The sequence below is a fragment of the Syngnathus scovelli genome, chromosome 2 (assembly GCF_024217435.2).
Source record: "Syngnathus scovelli strain Florida chromosome 2, RoL_Ssco_1.2, whole genome shotgun sequence".
NCBI classification, from domain to species: domain Eukaryota; kingdom Metazoa; phylum Chordata; class Actinopteri; order Syngnathiformes; family Syngnathidae; genus Syngnathus; species Syngnathus scovelli.
This window is the reverse complement of record NC_090848.1, coordinates 6,674,645-6,692,832: the sequence shown is the minus strand read 5'-3', so window position 1 is coordinate 6,692,832 and position 18,188 is coordinate 6,674,645. Positions and strand designations below refer to the sequence as shown.

General features: G+C 42.8%; 2 protein-coding genes and 1 long non-coding RNA gene across 3 annotated transcripts; 1 reads left to right on the top strand and 2 right to left on the bottom strand.

Annotated features, from left to right (window-relative positions):
- Positions 1–329: 329 nt before the first annotated feature.
- On the bottom strand, positions 330–5,103 carry LOC125988239 (uncharacterized). Its single transcript, XR_007488261.1, has 4 exons — positions 4,959–5,103; positions 3,490–3,588; positions 744–900; positions 330–588 (listed from the first exon to the last, which is right to left on the bottom strand). It is a non-coding gene; the product is annotated as an uncharacterized lncRNA (long non-coding RNA).
- LOC125988235 (heparan-sulfate 6-O-sulfotransferase 3-B) lies at positions 5,084–13,548 on the top strand. The gene is made up of 2 exons (XM_049753149.2): positions 5,084–5,613; positions 12,329–13,548. Exons 1-2 carry the CDS (start codon positions 5,084–5,086, stop codon positions 13,053–13,055), a joined length of 1,257 nt encoding a protein of 418 aa, XP_049609106.1. The 3' UTR covers positions 13,056–13,548.
- An 888-nt stretch (positions 13,549–14,436) lies between these two features.
- On the bottom strand, positions 14,437–17,780 carry LOC125988234 (kelch-like protein 41b). Its single transcript, XM_049753148.2, has 6 exons — positions 16,537–17,780; positions 15,891–16,048; positions 15,667–15,774; positions 15,069–15,254; positions 14,848–14,994; positions 14,437–14,769 (listed from the first exon to the last, which is right to left on the bottom strand). The coding sequence occupies exons 1-6, from the start codon at positions 17,641–17,643 to the stop codon at positions 14,658–14,660; spliced, it is 1,818 nt and encodes a 605-aa protein (XP_049609105.1). The 5' UTR covers positions 17,644–17,780; the 3' UTR covers positions 14,437–14,657.
- Between the last annotated feature and the right edge of the window lie 408 nt (positions 17,781–18,188).

Sequence of the window (18,188 nt, the reverse complement as noted above, 5' to 3'; positions counted from 1 at the left end):
TCTTTACACATGACAAACAAACATTTTCATTTACAACTTGCAAGTGCGAATGAGTGTGAACGTAGTCTCTACATGTTATTACATCTCTAGGCCTCGAATGTCAAATTAGATATGACCAGCAGAGGGCAGCACTTACTAAGGCTTTTCTTCTGTTCAACGCTGCAGTGGTTGCTCCAATTTCTTTTGAATTACATTTGGGTTCACAGGCACAAAACATATTGTATAAAGTATTGCGGAAGTTATTTAAAAAATCATATCATGTCAAGATGACTAGCTGTGCTGAACCCTTCATCAGAGTACCCTGCTGGAACTAGCATTATATTCCCAGACAGCCTCATCTGAGAGCTGATTACGAAGCATATTCGTTCTTGTGGACAAGCCCAGTGAAGAACACGATTCCCAGAGCCATCAAAACGAGGTCATGAAGTTCAATTGCCGGACAAGATGGCGATGCACAATGACAGGTCTCGAAGTCACCTGTCTGCTAGAGGTTGCGAAGCCTCTAGGTCCAGTGCTGATGTTAAGTCTGAGTAAGTCACTCAGAAAAAGAAGACAGCTGACTTCTACTCTGTATCTTCGCATAGAGACCTGTAAAACACATTAACAGCCACAACAATACAGTCGGTACACTGTTCAGGCCTCAAGACTAACCAGGCAAATGACTGGAATTAAAATCAATATGTCATGTTGTTAATGCCAGACAAGCTGTGTATCAGATCGTCCAACACCTCCAGAAATCTTACCTGCAGGGTTTCATCGGAATCTCTGTTGTCTATTTTCAACAAGGCAGTCATGGGGGTCACAAGTGGTGAATCATCCTTGTGGGCAGGAACGATGGCAAAGTGTGGCAGTCGGAAGGGAGGGAAAATGTGCCATCCAACAGTTTACTCTCACTCTCTGCTGTGAATAATGGACAATAAATTAAATATGTCAAGCAAAAGATGAGGTGTATGTGGATAATTTTCAAGCATCCTCCCACTTAGTGACGTGGTCGATATTCTGTTAGGTTCAGTCTTGGTCTATGTAGCGTCTCGGTCTAGAACATCTAGAGCAGGGGTGTCATTTTTGTTGTGGGCCGCAACGTAGTCATCGTTTCTTTTGGAGGGCCATTACGACTGTCAACCCAAATAAATGTCTTACCGTCTCATATTATATACAATATAGGTTACCCAACAAACTGTTTTGAAATCAGAGACGAGTAAAAACTGTTGAAATTTTTAAAAAGATAAATGGTAATAAAAAATGCTAGCAATGGCTCTATTTTTTAAAAGTGAAGACAATTGCAAATATAGAAGTGGATCTACAATTTGTCTTTGCGGGCCAAATATAATTACACTGCCGGCCAAATTTGGCCCGCGGACCATAGTTTGACACCAGCGCTTGTCTAGAGGAAAGATGCGATGGGTGATAATTAATGAATATAAATTCAAATGACCCACGATGGGTCGAGCCCAAAGTCGCAACAACACGTTGATGCTGATCCAACACTTTATTATACTGTTCTTGGCTGAAGATCATGTTCTAATATGAGTCCCTAATGTGAGTCTGCCATCTTCTGTGCATCCGCCTTGCCGACATGTAGGAGGGCAGAAGGAAAAGCAGAGCTCAAAGGGAAGCATCGCTTTCTCTGAGCTGGGCTTTTATATTCACAAAGCATCTCGTTTTAGTGTGGGGCAAGAGAAGCACTTAACGTGACATTTAGTGATACTTAGATGTTAGTTATCTCTGCAGGCCAAAGAGGCAGAGTGAGGAATGGCAGACATGTTTTAAATGCCAGGAGAGCCGCTTGTTGTCAGAGAGCTTTAACCACAAAGATATAAGAGAAAAACCTGGCATCTGGGCTTACACGTCTCTAGTACTGGAGCTCAAGCTAAATCTCTATCTGAAATGGATTCCTCTCTTTTCGATCAGAAATGATCTTTGAAAGCTTAGAGGAGCAATCTTCTTAGATTGTACATTAGGGCTTCACTTATGCTTGGAAGGAGCCCATATACAGGGTGTATTTTGAATAGGGTCTTAATTGGAGCTCACAGTCGATGAAAAAAAAATACCTTAATAACTAGACAGCACACTAAATATGCAATCAGGTTTAGCATACTTATGACTTTTGTCTTTTATGCAGGTTGGCTGCACAAATTCCCCTGCTGACTTAAGTGTGCCACTCACTGTTACCTCAGCTCCAAGCAACTGTGATGTCACTGAGATGGATTTTGTTGCTTCAGTTATACTCCACAAATTATTCACCAACTTCCCAACGGCTGTGTCCCTACATGATGGCCGAATGGCCACATATCTAATTAAACGGTGAACAAAGGTATCAGCGCCAAGGGACTTTTCTTTTCTTCACCTATGAGGAGCATTTTGACTTGCTGATTGGACTTTGCATGAAAGAAATTGACTTTATCACAAATGGGAGAATATGCTCATAATGAATACTGAAAATTGCTTAGTGACATGCAAGGGGGAAAAAAAAATCCCTACATGTACATATGTAATCTGCTTTTACACACAATCCTTATTACAGTACAAATATAGCATGCCAACACAAACACAGGATTATTTTTTTTACTTGTCTGGACGTTTCATTTATTCACACATCTATGTTTAAGGACTTTTGGGCTCTGTCCTGTTTTATCTTGCCTCTGATCTGACAGCTTGCCCAAGTGCGTTTATCATAAGCAAGCAAAACGTCATTGCAGCAGCTGGTGTGCGCGTGTGTGTACGTGTGTGTGTTGTGGGACCAGAGTGAGAAAAAAATTAAAATTCTCACGTGCATATTGACGTAGCCAATTGCTGCAGTCAGGATCGTTCCTAGCTCACGAGCTCCCAATGATGACAAGAAGTATAGAAAATTGACTGATGGGAAATTAGAATTGTCACCTTACAAGTTGAGACATCTGCAACGGCAACAGTAAGATTGCTTCACAGGTACTGGACGATGAATAACAGGGAACCGGTATTACCATGTCATCATTGACATGTACAAGGTGACAATCAAGATCTAATTCATGGCTTACCTTTTTTATATAGAATGTCACCAAAATACTTGAGTACGGCACATTTGGGACATGCTAGTTAGTCTTGAGCATATTTTAGAATCAGGGTAGCAAAAAAGGCAGATGCAAAATAAATGCTTTGATGCTGGCTAATTCTAATCAGTGCAAACTTGAATAATATCGGTATACGGGACAACACCAACTTCTACCTCAATGAGAGAACTTGTAAATATACAAACGTCACAGGCGCCTCATTACCACTTCTATTTTGCAGCACAAAACAATGCAGATTATTTCCCATTGGGGAATAGGCTATTTGTGGAAAATTATTTTTCTGCAAAACGGAACGGCAGATACCCGCACTTGAAGTACATGCAGAGTCGGGATTTTGAGGACAAAATAAATTCACGTCTAACACATCATTAGAGTATGACCTTCTCAAATGTTTGATCTTGTCACATTTCATAACACGTTTTTTTTCCATGTTCCTTACCTTGAGTCTTGCTCTTATATGAGATTTTGCGCTGTACTCGGGCACAAAAAGTGTTGGACCTCACAATCCAGATTAAGTCAATGTCAGGGAGCATGAGTGCTGAAAGCAGAATACAAAGTGCACCCTGGTTAAACCCCCTGGTAATACATTTGATGTGTGTATTATCGAGTACATCTCAGTACTCAAAAGATGCATAACAGAGCGCCGGGGGATCTTGGGGAAAAAAGCAAAAGCTTTTGATCAGTAAAAGCTTAAATTGGTCCATTACTTGTGTAATAGATAAGTGCATGTCAGTCGGATGTTCACGATCCATTGTTGTTCAGAACCCACGTGCTCAAAGTATTGAGTCGATTAGATGGAAACTGTCCATGGTGCTGAACTGCTGAGCCTGTCGGAGAAAATTTTTCTTCGGGTCTGAATGATGCATTCAGTCGATAATAGAATTGTAGAGGAAAAAATTCAAAAGAGTTTTGATGCAGTCAACATCACTATTTGCGTCGTGCGCAATCCTCGCGATGCAACATCACCGATTCTCACACCCTCCCAAAACAAAATAATAACATCCTTTAGTTTGGAGTTGAAGCCATTAAGACTTTTGGTTTAATTTTGTGTTTTGACATGATATCACATTATGCAAAATATCATGCGTCTGGAGTCAGTCCAGGCCAATCAAATTGAATGTGCGTGTGTGCGCATGTGATTAGAGATAGGATTGCATCACCAGCTTGGCAGTCAGGGCAGATGACAGCACAGATGTAGAGTCAAGTCAGCTTGAACAAAATGGTACCTAAATGTAGCTGAGCTTCGAAGTAAAAGCAGAAACTACATGACGAAAAACTTTAATGACATAATCACACATTCTCTGGTGCACCTGTTGAGTCTGATTTGAAGATTTAATTTTCATTCAATGCTAATCCCGATTTAAAGCCCTGAATTTACCTAATCTTGAAAAGGCCTATTGTTAAATCTATCAGCAATAGCATGTGAATGCCAAGAGATGCGTGTTGCCAAGCCATCCGTCCATCCGTCCGTCCGTCCATTTTAGTATTTGTCCTCAGTCAGTAACAGTGCACATACAGACAAACAACTATTCACACATGCGCACTGTTGAGTCTTAAAATTGATGTTTTAGGGTTTTGATTATTTGAAATTTCGATGAGGGAGGGCGGAAAGAGGAGTGCAAAATTTATGTTGCTTGCGTCTCTCTCTAAGCGGAAGCATGTGCTGATCCACTTTTGCTTTGCCGGCTCGCGCTTTAAGTCTGTCGAGCGCACACGCACGCACGCAGTAACGCACGGAGTAACGCCCCTCACGCAGGTGAGCACTTAAATTGCCTTAAGAAGAGAGCGCAAGAGAGAGAGCGCGATGTGTATGAGCTGCGTGCCTTTTGCTCACAGCGCGATTGCGTCAAGTTTGGTAATTACCGAAGCTGTCCCCGTTAAGGACACCCGAGTGGCGGCATCGCTCACCTGCTGTCGGTCACTTCAACTACCGGGAGCGCCCTGCCCAAACCCGCCGAGAGGAGCCACAGCATGCAAGGCGCGCAGGAGGAGGAGGATTACTTCTCGCTTGTGTCCGTTGTGAGCGTCCCAACATGGAGGAAAGGTTTCGGAGACTCATCTTCATCCCCATCGCGGCCGTGCTATGCTTCATGATCGGGTACCAGTACGTGTGTCCAGCGGAGAGCAACAGCTGCAACTCCCGACGTGAAGAGATCGGCCTTTTTGAGCAATATTCATCCCTGCGCACGGAACAGCAACTGGACGAGGACCTCACTGACGTGACCGCGTTCACATTGAACTTCACGGAGCTGGACCTGGACAAACACGTGAACTTTGACATCCGAGGAGATGACGTGATGGTGTTCCTGCATATTCAAAAGACCGGAGGAACCACGTTCGGGCTCCACCTGGTTAAAAATATGCAGCTGGAGCAGCCCTGCGAATGCACGCCCGGACAGAGGAAATGCACGTGTTACCGGCCCGGCAAAAGCGAGTCGTGGCTCTTTTCTCGCTTCTCCACCGGCTGGAGTTGCGGTGTACACGCCGACTGGACCGAGTTAACCAGCTGCGTTCCAGTGGTGATGAACAGGCGGAACAAAAATAATTCCCAAAAGAGAAAATGGTGAGAGAGCCTGCCGCTCATTTCGTTATCTTCACGTCATTTCAGACGGAATCTTGATCAGTAATGATTTTTATTCTGTAGCAAAAAACACTTAGAATTTTATTAACTGAGTGAATTATTATTATTATTATTATTATTATTATTATTATTATTATTATTATTATTATTATTATCTGTCAACCTGTAGCCCAATAATAAATAAAACATAGCAGCTAAAACAGACACAATGCTGTTTATGCTTACTGTTCAAATATACGCATATGTTTAATTATCATGACCTGCAAATGCATCAAACACGATGCCGAGCAGTTCAAGAAGCACTGCTAACACGCTTGCCACATTTGATATTGTTGTCCCAATGACACACTGGCCCTCAAGCAAATGATTTGAAAAGCCAGCTCCAGCAGGTCTGTTTCAATTTACTGTAATTACAGAAGCCGGAGAGTTAATCTCCGCAAAGTAAATCACTTAAGCAGGGCCGGGTGCTTCGAGGTGTGCCGTCTGCGTGTTAAAGGTTCCAAAAGCAAATCTCCATATGTTCTCAAGAGCGTTAAAGAGGGGCGCCAAAGGAGGTCAGTGCTTTCAAGAATACTTCCTTTCCAGAGGCCATTAACCAACCTTCAGACACCCATCAGATTGAATTTGATGCTCTTTGAATCAACACTCCATCAGTCGATAATGTCAATTTGACATAATGGACTGGAGAAAATCTGCACTCGTTGACGCTGGCACTGCGTATTCTCTAAATAGCAGTTGCCTCACTAAGAGGCCGGGCTGGGAATTGGTTAAGGAAAAATCAGTATTACCTCATTTAAATGACACTGCCTGCAGTGTTGCAAATTCACTCATTGCATTTCCAATATATTTTGCTGAACTTGAGTGTTTGAGGAACAACTGGTCATCTCAACCGTAATGCCAGTAATTTCATTAAATTAAATGTACTGTACATTGGGTATATTTGACGTTGTACTGTACTTAATATACACTAATTTGATCCATCTCAATCTCACAACCTCTATTGTAGTTAATCCAAAAGGAATTTAATGGGGTTAAGGTCAAGGATCTTAAGCGCTTCCACACTTACAGAGATTAAGCTTTTGTGCACTAGAACGGAGTACAGTCACACTGAATCTATAAAGACGCCCAGCGTAAAATTGTCCCTGAAAGATAATGAGATTCGAAGGTTTCGTCCCACCCTTTGGTAGATTTTTCTTGGTAGAAACACAATTTTTAAATTTTGGGCCGAATTTCTAACTAATGCTCTGTCATTATGTCGGTTTCAATACAAGTGACCTATTTAGTGAATTCATGAGTCAAATGTGCACAGTGTGTAGCTCTGCCTTTTTAAACAGACATTTGAGTTCAATTCTTAGTCACCGCTGCTCCGGAGAGAGTTTACAGCATATCTTATGATTAGTCACCTTCTGTGGGGAGATAGGCGTATAGGACGTGACGCCACAGTTTTATTTTAGGCACTTTAGAAAAGTCCTAGAGCTGTAATGCTAGAACACGAGACCCTTCAAATTAATAACAACTCATCTTTTTCGACACATCTGGACTTGTGATGGTACTTTAGATTCATACGGTAGCCTAAAAGTGCAAAACACGGCAAACTAAAAGCCTCAACGTCAAATGAAAAAAACATGAAAACAAATAACTCAATAGCAAATGGGAAAACACAAAAGAAAATAGCTAAGCCACACAACAACAAAATTAAACGCAAGAGCAAATGAAAAACCACAGAATGAAAAGCACTTCTTGGGGTTCTGCTAGGATTTGTGTCAGGTTATTGTGTTCTTCTGTAACAAAAAAAAAAACTGAGCAGAATCATGGGCCCTATTTTTACTGCCATGCGTCAATTACCTTGGTGCAATGGATACATTTTGTTGTCAGTGCAAGTTTTGTGCGTATTGTGTTTGGAGCCGTGCCGGGCTTCTATGGGCGTTCTACGCACAATTCTATGCCTCACTGTCGACAGACCTGATAATTTGGTCGCACATAGTAGACTGCGCTCGGTGTGAAAACGGACACACCATAATAGCACCTATGTCATGTATGGCTGACTTCATCATCTGCAAGACCTTGGAGTTTACCTGTAGAAATATATTATTATTATTATTATTATCAGGAATCATCCTTATCATTATTATTCATCCTTATCATTATTATTATTATCATGAATCATCCTTATCATTGTATTGTTATTATTATCCCTCCCTCCCTCCCTCCATCCATCCATCCATCCATCCATCCATCCATCCATCCATCCATCCATCCATCCATCCATCCATCCATCCATCCATCCATCCATCCATCCATCCATCCATCCATCCATCCATCCATCCATCCATCCATCCATCCATCCATCCATCCATCCATCCATCCATCCATCCATCCATCCATTTTCTGTGTGCTGGAGCATATCCCAGCAGTCATCTGGCAGTAGGCGGAGGATACCCTTAACTGGTTGCCTCACTGAGCCTGCATTTTTTTTATTGCATTTTAAAATTTGGGACATTATTCAAATCTCCTGTTTTATAACTGGGTATCGCATGACCGGGCAAGTAGCCACAAGGTAGCTACAAAATCTATACAAAGCAACTGTGCTGCATGCGGGGCGCTGTAAAGTTGCAGAGTAGCATTTATGATGAACAAACAGTCATTGTTAAAACATGTACAATAAACCAAAAAGCACATTTAAATAAGAAAAAAAATCTACTTCTACATTGCAGATTTTACTTGTTGGTATTTTTGGGATAATAATACAGTTATAGTTAAAGCTCATACAAAGACTGATCCATGTTATTGTGAGAAATGTAAAATATTCAGAGGATCTTGGTAATCTCCACACTCCTTAGAAGGATTAGGGGCACTCAAAGTCAGATTTTATTATACGAGGGAGGAAGAAGGGGCAGATTAATCCACAAGTCCAGTCGAATAGATTGAAGTTTACGTTATATTTTTCAAATATGATTTTTACAAACTTTAGGAAGGAACATTTTCCCGTGATGCCATGATGTTAGACATCTACGCGCTACAGTAAAATACTTCTTCATAGTTGCAGCACAAAATGAAGCTCATTCCAGCAGGCTTTCAGAAATGTCTCTATTTGCGTAGGCAGGGCAAACCTTTATTGACTACAGCCTCCCATTTCTGCTTTCTATGTGTACACTGTACGGACGTGAAGGACAACGAGGCAGACACCTCAAAGCGATGCAAGATTAAGATGTGAAGCAAAGGTTAAGGCTAAAACTCTAAAGCTTCATAAGCCAGGGTGATGCGAGTATAGCTTTCCTGAATGCCTTGCATCTCCTGTGTTAAAAACAGACAATGTGGGAGGCTCCCTTTTTCTTCCAAACACACTCTCTGCCACCTTTCCAATGATGCAGTTTTATTTGTCTTGACTGCAGTCCCTTATGGAGTCACCTAGTTTTCACCACAGCAAAATCATCACACTCTTATATGAACATGCCCAGACAGCCCCGCGTTCTCTAGAAGCCTTTCCTTTTTTTATTCCATCTGGTCCAAAATAGCACCAAAATGTATGACAAGAATGAAGACTGTCTATCGCTTCATTGAAGACCATATTTTTGTAGAATAACACAAAACACAATGGTGATTTGCGTCACAGTTGCATCTCACATCTTCAGTTAAGCTCTGATAATGTAAAAAAAAAAATAGTACATCACACGCTGCCCTTATATGGTCAACGAGTGAGGATGCATATAATGAATGGAAATCCATCCTTTACCGAATTTCCTTTGTTGCTAATAGTTTTCTTCTCACGGTTTTCTTCGGTTAGGTGCCATCTTCCCTTCCCGACCTAAAACGGAAAAGAAAGAAAGAAAGAAAGAAAGAAAGAAAGAAAGAAAGAAAGAAAGAAAGAAAGAAAGAAAGAAAGAAAGAAAGAAAGAAAATGGGTTATTAGCTTCTCTGTTGAAGTACCATATTTTCCGGACAACAAGTTGCTCCGGAGTAGAAGTCGGAGTACGGCCATAAATCACGTTAAGCATTATATCGGCGTTTGTAGAGATAAGCTAAATGAGTTCAGGTCAAAGCTTTTAGTGTGAGTTGCTTGTTTGTCCTTGACACAATGGTGAGTGAATTAACAAGGCAAATATTGATCTCCTGCTGTCTGTTGCCTTTGTTTCTTTTTTAAAAGGCAATCCAAATGGTGAGAAGAAATTTGTTGTGGCAGGGGGAAATGCCGTTGCATCGTGTATCCCTTTCACCAACTGCTCATGAAGTATAAGAAAAAATGCAATAAGGAATCAAAAGCACTCTCAATTAGTTTTCAAATTGGAATTATTTTAATGTTATCCAAGTAATGTAAAGTCATTGCTTCACCTTACCTGTGCTTCAGTAATCACTGAACTCAGCTGAATGATGGAGGCTGAGAGTTTTGAAATGTAAATCTCCTGATTTGAGATAGAGATGTTTAAAAAAGCTTGAGGAGCCCGAGGAGAAAATCAAGTGCTTCGTTGCAATGAATCACCCAGGCTTCATCATAGTACACATAAGTGAGTTTAAATGGAGCCAAAGCATCTGATTTTCTGTCCAAGACTTCACTTTGACAGCGTCATTGTGAACCTAACCTTCACAAACGAGTAAAGCGCCTGCTTCGTTGTGTCAGGCCGTGCAAACAGTAGCGTAACACACCGCTCGACTTGCTCAGGTGAGTCTAAACCGGATTAGACCACCTTCTTGGTTGTCCTGTGTGTTCTGATGACTAAGTGCATTACAACAGAACGCAGAACTTGGTCAGATGACAAGGAGAAAGTCAGTGGGAGCAATTATGCATGTGCGTTAAATGGTTTGACTAGCGAAAGCTCGTTCTGCATGTTAAAAGTCTAACAAATATTTGGAACTTATTTTACGGGGAGGTATACATAGTATGTTCGGTGGCATTTTTTTCAAGTGTTTAGAAGAGACAAGATTTTTGTTAGTTAAGAAACATAAATGCTGCACAGTTTAGAGGGCGTGTACCTGGCGCAGAGCATGATGTCGGATCAGGGAGTCAGTCTTGGAGGGTCCGCTGGGGGCTAAGCTGGGCGAGAGGGTCGCTCGCTGCAGCCTCTGTTCAATCTCCTGAAATTGAAGAATCACATGAAAAGGGTTATACTCATATACTCATGCAGTAGGTCCAAACAAAGCGTTTTGACGCTGACCTGCTCCTGCTGCAGGGCCTTGACAAAAGCATTCTTCAGCCTGTTAGTGTGCTCTGCCTTGAGAGCCTTTTTCTGATTGGACATCATGCATTGCTCGCAAAGGATTCACCCACTCTTCTCCTGCTTCCAGTGGGGGGTGAAATCAGTTCGGCGCTGGTCCCAGAAGAAAGGCTCCATGAGGGAAAGCGTTCCTCGCAGCTTACCTGCAAATCAAAGTCCAGGAAAGTGGAAAAACTGACTTGCATAAATCATAAAGTCATTACAGCCAGGTAATATGGACTATGATCTTGACAGAAGCGTAACTAAAAACACCATCCATCCATCCATCCATCCATCCATCCATCCATCCATCCATCCATCCATCCATCCATCCATCCATCCATCCATCCATCCATCCATCCATCCATCCATCCATCCATCCATCCATCCATCCATCCATCCATCCATCCATCCATCCATCCATCCATCCATCCATCCATCCATCCATCCATCCATCCATCCATCCATCCGCCTTACCAATCAATAGGCTTGTATTCACTAAAAATGGAGGAGCTGGTGATGATGTCGTCAAAAACGATATAGCCTTGTAGAGTTCATCTTTTACAGAGATGAACTCTGGAGGAGGTAGGTTATGTGATCAGCTGAAGGAAATGACAAACAAGCTGCAGCGGCTATCCATCCAACTTCATTGTAGAAACGCAATTTCTGAAAATTGCATTCGTCTTCAACATCTCTCATTATGTAACTGTGGACATTTGAAGCATGGTTTCCATCTTCAGTAATGTTTTGACATGTTGGAGGGGCGGGGTGCTCCCTGGGCTAGCTATTAGACAATATCATGAAATAATATCATTTTATAGAATAGGACTCATGGAAAATGACTCAGCCTTGTTTGCAATGAAGTATGACAGTGACAAGTCAAACCTATTATTTTGTATCAACTCCAAATGAATGCTGACCCAGATGTTGTTCTGTTCATCATTTGCATATTTTGACCATAGTCCTTGACATGCTCGTGTTTGCGTCTCCAAAAGAAAAATAACATTTTTACAGAGAACAAGTCATATCTCTTGTTCAGCTGGGCTCAATAGAACGAAATCGAATACAAGAGCCACTTGGATCTTCAGAGAGAAATATTTTGCAGGAAAACCTGAAAGCGGCAAGACTCGAGTTATACTCTTGTTGCCTACGGTCTAAAAGAGTAAGCTCAAAAGCACTAACTCACTTCTTTCTCCCTTTCCAGAAACCGATTGGCGTCAGCAGTCCTTACTTTTTTTTGTTAAACCCCTCATAAGTTTTGATGCATGAAAAAAGTTGATTGAAAATATTCTCGAATATCACTGCCATCACTGAGAGACAGGCACACACACTTTTTCAAACCTGCACTAAAAATAAAATCACACAAGGAAGTAATAGAGCACAAATAGTAGTAACGCTTATGCGCCTTTGCCATCTAGTGGTGATTGGTGAAATTACATGAAATAAAAACAGTGAACTGTCGCTTGAAAGCCACACATCTCATCTCGTCTAATTTGTGTCCCCTGCAGGAATTTCCACTACATCACCATGCTCCGTGACCCCGTGTCGCGCTACCTCAGTGAGTGGAAACACGTACAGCGTGGCGCCACCTGGAAAACCGCCCTCCACCTGTGTGAAGGCCGCCCACCTTCTCAGGATGAACTTCCAGCCTGCTACAGCGGTGAGGACTGGACCGGTGTGACCCTGGCAGACTTCATGAACTGTCCGTCCAACCTCGCCAACAACCGGCAGGTGCGCATGCTGGCTGACCTCAGCCTTGTTGGCTGCTACAACATGTCATCCATGAACGAGCTGGAACGAGGCCGCCTGCTCCTCGCCAGCGCCAAGGCTAACCTCCGTAACATGGCCTTCTTCGGTCTGACAGAGTATCAGCAAAAGACGCAATACTTATTCGAGCGGACGTTTGACTTGCGTTTCATCCGGCCCTTCACGCAAATCAATAGCACCCGTGCTGCCAGCGTGGGAATCAACAAGAAGGTCCAGTGGCGCATCGAGGGACTTAATGCCCTCGACGTGGAGCTCTACGAGTACGCCAAGGAGCTATTCCTCCAGCGCTACCAGTACAACCGCCAAAAGCAGCACAGAGAGGAGCGTCTCCGCCGACGGCAGGAGAGGCAACGTCTGCACAGGACCTACCTGGCGGAGTTGCTGAGATTAGGAAGAGACGAAGAAGAGGAGGACATGAAGGTGCTTGGCACTACGGAAGACTACAACAGTCAAGTGGTGCGATGGTGAGGAGGAAACAACAAAGACCAAACTTCTACTCTCCTGCCTTTGCTGTCAGTCTGCCAAATTCTGTCATCCTCCTCGTCTTTTGTTGGCTGGCCGAAAGGTGTCTTAATATTTACGATGGATGTATTTGTAACCTTTTGTACGTGATGTTTCTTATGGCTCTGCAGTTGTAAAATGCTTTTTATTTAACTTTCATGAGCAAAGAAGAATGTTTTATACATCAAGCTAAAATTTGATGTCTGTAAAAAAAAAAAAACAATGCGGCCATTTTGGAAAATTCGTAGAACGATAAATGGGCTTTAAGGATCTTCTATGTAATATTCTAGCACTGTGTTGACCATTAAATTATTGTGCTTAAATTGTGGCTTGCTCCGAAAAATCAAAGCACAAACTTAGCTGTTGTTTTTCTTTTGACCTATTCATTGAGCTCCACTAGTGAGACACAACCAAGGTTCTTCTGCAGCGGAAATTGTGTCAATAAAAATGTTCAGCATTCTGTGGTGTCAATTTGTTCTTGATCAGCTTTCTGCTGTTCCAATGTGCTATCTGCTCTCCGCATTTAGAAACACTAAATCCAGGGGAAATAGCTCCAAGAAAATTGCAATTGATCTCTCTAACGCACTACATTGGCAATACAAATCAAATTATGCTGTGGTGCAGACTCATTCCCTATCATCATCATGATACTTGAACAAGGTTGCTGTGACCCCCCGTCATCCAATGTTCCCGTTTTTTGTCCTTATTGGATATTTACATCTCTACCTGTGTCCATTATCTGTACATGATTACTGCAAATTGACCAATGAGATAAGGTGGTTAGCAGATCTTCCTCACAGTAAAGAATTGGTGGGTTCAGATCCTGCTGTGTGGGGATCTGCATCGTCTCCGAGTGCTTTCATGGCTTCTTTCTACATATTCCGGGCTTTATCTCGCAAGATAGGGTCACTGAAGACACTGCAGTAAATTTCTGGTTGATGAGTAACCCAAGTAAAGCGTTATCATCTCCTACGTATACAGGTTTCTTTTCTCAAAATCCTTTTTAAAATAAATTCACATTTTAGTTTTTATATAGTTTATACTCCAACTTGTACAAGTTTCTTTGGATGCATTTTTAGGTGTGTGTGTGTGTTGGTGGTCAGATATATGTCTTGAGATTAGTGGCACCAGATTTTCCTTCCATTTTACAAATGTCACAACGCTTTTTCTTAAGAACGACCTCAAAGAGAATTATTTCAAAATAAGAGAATGCATCTCCAGTTGATGTCACTGATGGGGAATAAAATTCCATCCTTGTACGTAATACATCCTGTCCCCTTGCTTGTGAAGGTTCTCAAGATTCTTTTTGGAATTGTCAGAATGTCGTCTGCGAGTTCACACAATCCCAAACTGTGTAAAAATCTTTATTTTACAAAATGCTGTAAATAGAGCTTTAGAAATAGTTATTTCCTTGGAACTGTGTGGATGATGATGAGTCTTTTAAGAGTTGACTGCACTTTTATGGTACACATTCAAATTTTCACACATTGAATTTGGCGTCTCGGGTCAGCCAACTGTGGCAGGAGGCAAGTGAATATGAGAAGAATGCTGAAATGAGAAAGCTCCTCCCTACAATTTGGGCATCCTGGCTGCATTAAGGCGCATAGACACGCAGGAAGCACCAGCCGCGTAGCGCATCTCCCTCAACATGCCGCTCCACTGCTTCTTGTCGTTCTCATACCTAAAGCGGGAGCGAGAGGATATCACGGCTTGATATGATCACAACTTACGCAATGCGCCGCCTGAAATGAAGACTTACTGCCAAACGTCGGTGACCTCCGTGGGAACCACCTCCTTGTTCTCCATTTCAATCATGGCGAAGCCGCCCACAGCGTACAGGCAGCCAGCGGTACTCACCAAGTTCACAGAACTCCTCTCTTGAGGGAATTCTGCAAAAGGCTCCCATCTGGTGAGAATAAACCAGAGGATTAGGTTAAACGGAAAATAAATTACACACACACAATAAAAGCTAGCATTTACTTGTTTGTTGCAAAGTTGTAGGTTTCACAGGAAGAGGTGAGGCCTCCCTCATTGACTCCACCAGCCACTACAATCTTGCCATCATGGATGACAGTCCCAAACATTGCTCTGGGTGTCTTCATTGACGCCAACTCCCGCCACTCTGATTGCTTGTGATTGTACACAAACATCTTGCTGAGAGCTTTGCTGTAGAGAAGGCAAGAGATATTGTTGTAATGATATTTTTGGGTAATTTATATATATATATATATATATATATATATATATGTGTGTGTGAAGTGGTTTCTAAGGGAACTGACACCTGCTTATCACTTGCTGTGCTCAAGTGGCTGCTGCTGAATTTACAGATAGAGACAACATTCAAGGCTTGAGTTCTTCTGGAAAAAACACTTTGTAAGATTCTGCTTATCTGATGCACTATAACTGAATTTAGTCCTTTAGAAAGAAATTTGGGTATGATGAGCAGTCTGTTGGGATGATACAAAACAACTGGACCTCATGACAGTGAGTGCCTCTATCTCTCTCTGTTTCTCTCTCTCACTCTCTCTCTCTTCCTCCCCCACCCCTCCACACACACACACACTCTAACTTGACTCACTTGTCATCTGTCTTGCCCCCAATGCAGTAGACCATCCCCTTGTGGGACACAACAGCATGTCCATGGATCTTGAGAGGAAGCTTCTTTGTCTCATTCCACTTCATCTTCCTGAAAGAGGAATAGTTTTGATTTGAATGATCTCGGTCTATTCCCATCAAATCCGCACTGTACCTTAATAGGACTATGGTGGAGACAAAAAGAGCGCAAACAACAATTCTACTTACTCAGTGTCATAGCACATGACAGTATCGAGAGACTCATTAGTCTGCAGGTCTTTTCCAGCCACCGCAAACAGCAAGTTTTCACTCTCGCCAATGCTGAAAAGGCATCTGGGAGAGGGCATGGGCGGCAGGGCAACCCATTCAGAAGCAACTGGATCCAACTAGAAGGAAAGTAATATGTACCTGCGGTGAATCATACACTTTCTAAAACAGTCTCTTTGTGCTCCATTAAGTTGTGAAAAGTAAACCTTGACTTGATGTATGCTGTGAGGACCACTCAATCGGCTACATTTTCGACATCTTCTTTACAAAATGTGCGTGAAAGCAGCCAATAATAGTCATCACAGAACACCTTACAAATACTTTATGTCCCTTAAGGCAATGAAGTGTTGACGTCAGAGCAAGATGATTTCATGCTGAGTCGATAGCATATTTTGGAACCTATATCTAGCCTGTTCTGAATATAGATGCAGCACGAAAGATTTCTGTCAGACTACTGAGAAAAATAAAATTATTGAATTATTGCGAATCTCTCTGCATGTAAACAATTGCATTTCATTGGCTAATTCCACACACATCTGCTAATCTATAAGGAATATGTGAATTTAAACTTTAAAAATACATTATGTTGACTCAAGAAGCTGCCTACCGAGTAGAAATAACATTGCAGAGGGACATCCTTGTTTTCCTCATCCACAAACAGCCCCCCGATGATGAAGAGCTGGTTCTTCTGTGACGTCATGCTGACGTGGTTGCGTGGGACCTGCTCTGACATGGCCGCCAGAAAACACTCGTTCTCGTTCACGTCGTACGCCACCGCCGCCGAGTCGTTCACCATCAGGATAAAGTCCCGTGCGTACATTCCGTGTCTACGATTGTCGTTCAAAAAGCCAGGGAAAGGGCTATCCTGCTCCTCCTCGCTTCCTTCCTTTGTGGCCCCTTCCTTTTTCTTGGACTTCTCTGGAAGCTTCCCCTTGAAGGCATCTCTTATAACCTGAATTATCTTCTGGAGTTCTGGGTCTGCCTTGATGATGTCATCAGTCTCCACTTTCTCTTTGAAGTACTTCTCAGGTAGCAGGCGGAAGCGGATGCAGTTGAAAGCATCTTTTAGGACTTTGACACGCTTATCCTTATCGTGGCGAACCCACGCCATGACCGATTCAAACACCACTTCTTCCTTCTCCACATTCAGTGAATCTCCACCGATGATGGCAAAGAGCTCATGGGCTGCAAGTCTGAGGAACTCCTCATCTTTATGTAGCAACTCAAAGTGGTCAGCGATAAAGTTGCGAGCGGCCACGGCGAGCCGGGGACAGCTGAGCACAAGGCCCATCCTGAAGATTGCCATGCAGTTGGCAGCCGAGATCTTCTTCTGTAGGTAGTTGACGCAAACAGTGAAAACTGAAGGGATCTGGAATTTGTTTGCAACGGCGATTATATCCTGAACATTGTCATCTGTGAGGTCAATCTCAGCAGAGTACAGGTACTGAATGATCATGTCCAGGACTGAGGCATTGACATCCTCCAGGATCACCTCTTTGGTGTTCTCCACCTCCTTCCCATCTTCTGTAAAGAAGATCTCCCTGAAGTAAGGGCTGCAGGCGGCCATGATCAGTCGATGGCAGGGCAGGCTGCGCTCGCCAACCTTCAAGGTGCAATCCACAAACTTATTCTCATTTAGCAGCTCTTTCAGACCATCCTGGAGCAGGGTACTCTGAAACAGGCGCAGCTCCTCCTTGATGGCGTTGGGGTCCATGACAGTGGGGAAACGTTGGATGGGTCTGTCGAGGAAGGAAGGAAGGAAGGAGACGTCGAGCACAGGTCTTTAAGGCAGTCAGTCCTGGCTGGAAAGGGCAGTAGTGAGAAAAGGGTCGCAGTGTGAAGCCCCTGCAATTGAATCCAGCCACCCCCTCTAAATATAGCTGCCTCTGCCTACCTCATCTCCCCAGGAATCTGCCTGCGCCAAATCACTGCGCAGAACCAGCCTTGTACTGGCCAGCAGCTGCTGTTCTGGACGGAAAGAAGCAACTGGTTGCTGAGGGTATGCCATCATGATTCAGCTCTGTCGCAAAGCCAGATTAGAGTGAAGACAATAGTGTCAGAGCCCCGAAATAGCTTGACTCCAGCATTACTGAGGCTATATATATAGCTGCCACGGTCACGTACAAAATAGGGACGGCAAGCAAAGGTTAAGTCACTCCACGATTTTTTGACGGTGACAATATCGAGATTAAGAAGTAACCAGAACAAAAGATGGTGTTTTTCTCCCTCTGTGAAATGAATAGTATATTTCAGTAGCAA

Coding starts and splice junctions, on each gene's coding strand:
- LOC125988235 (XM_049753149.2), top strand. CDS start 5,084: ATGGAGGAAAGGTTTCGGAGACTCATCTTCATCCCCATCGCGGCCGTG. Junction 5,614..12,328: donor AATTCCCAAAAGAGAAAATG/GTGAGAGAGCCT, acceptor TGTCCCCTGCAG/GAATTTCCACTACATCACCA.
- LOC125988234 (XM_049753148.2), bottom strand. CDS start 17,643: ATGGACCCCAACGCCATCAAGGAGGAGCTGCGCCTGTTTCAGAGTACC. Junction 15,775..15,890: donor GTCATGTGCTATGACACTGA/GTAAGTAGAATT, acceptor TTCCTCTTTCAG/GAAGATGAAGTGGAATGAGA. Junction 15,255..15,666: donor GGGGGCAAGACAGATGACAA/GTGAGTCAAGTT, acceptor CCTTCTCTACAG/CAAAGCTCTCAGCAAGATGT.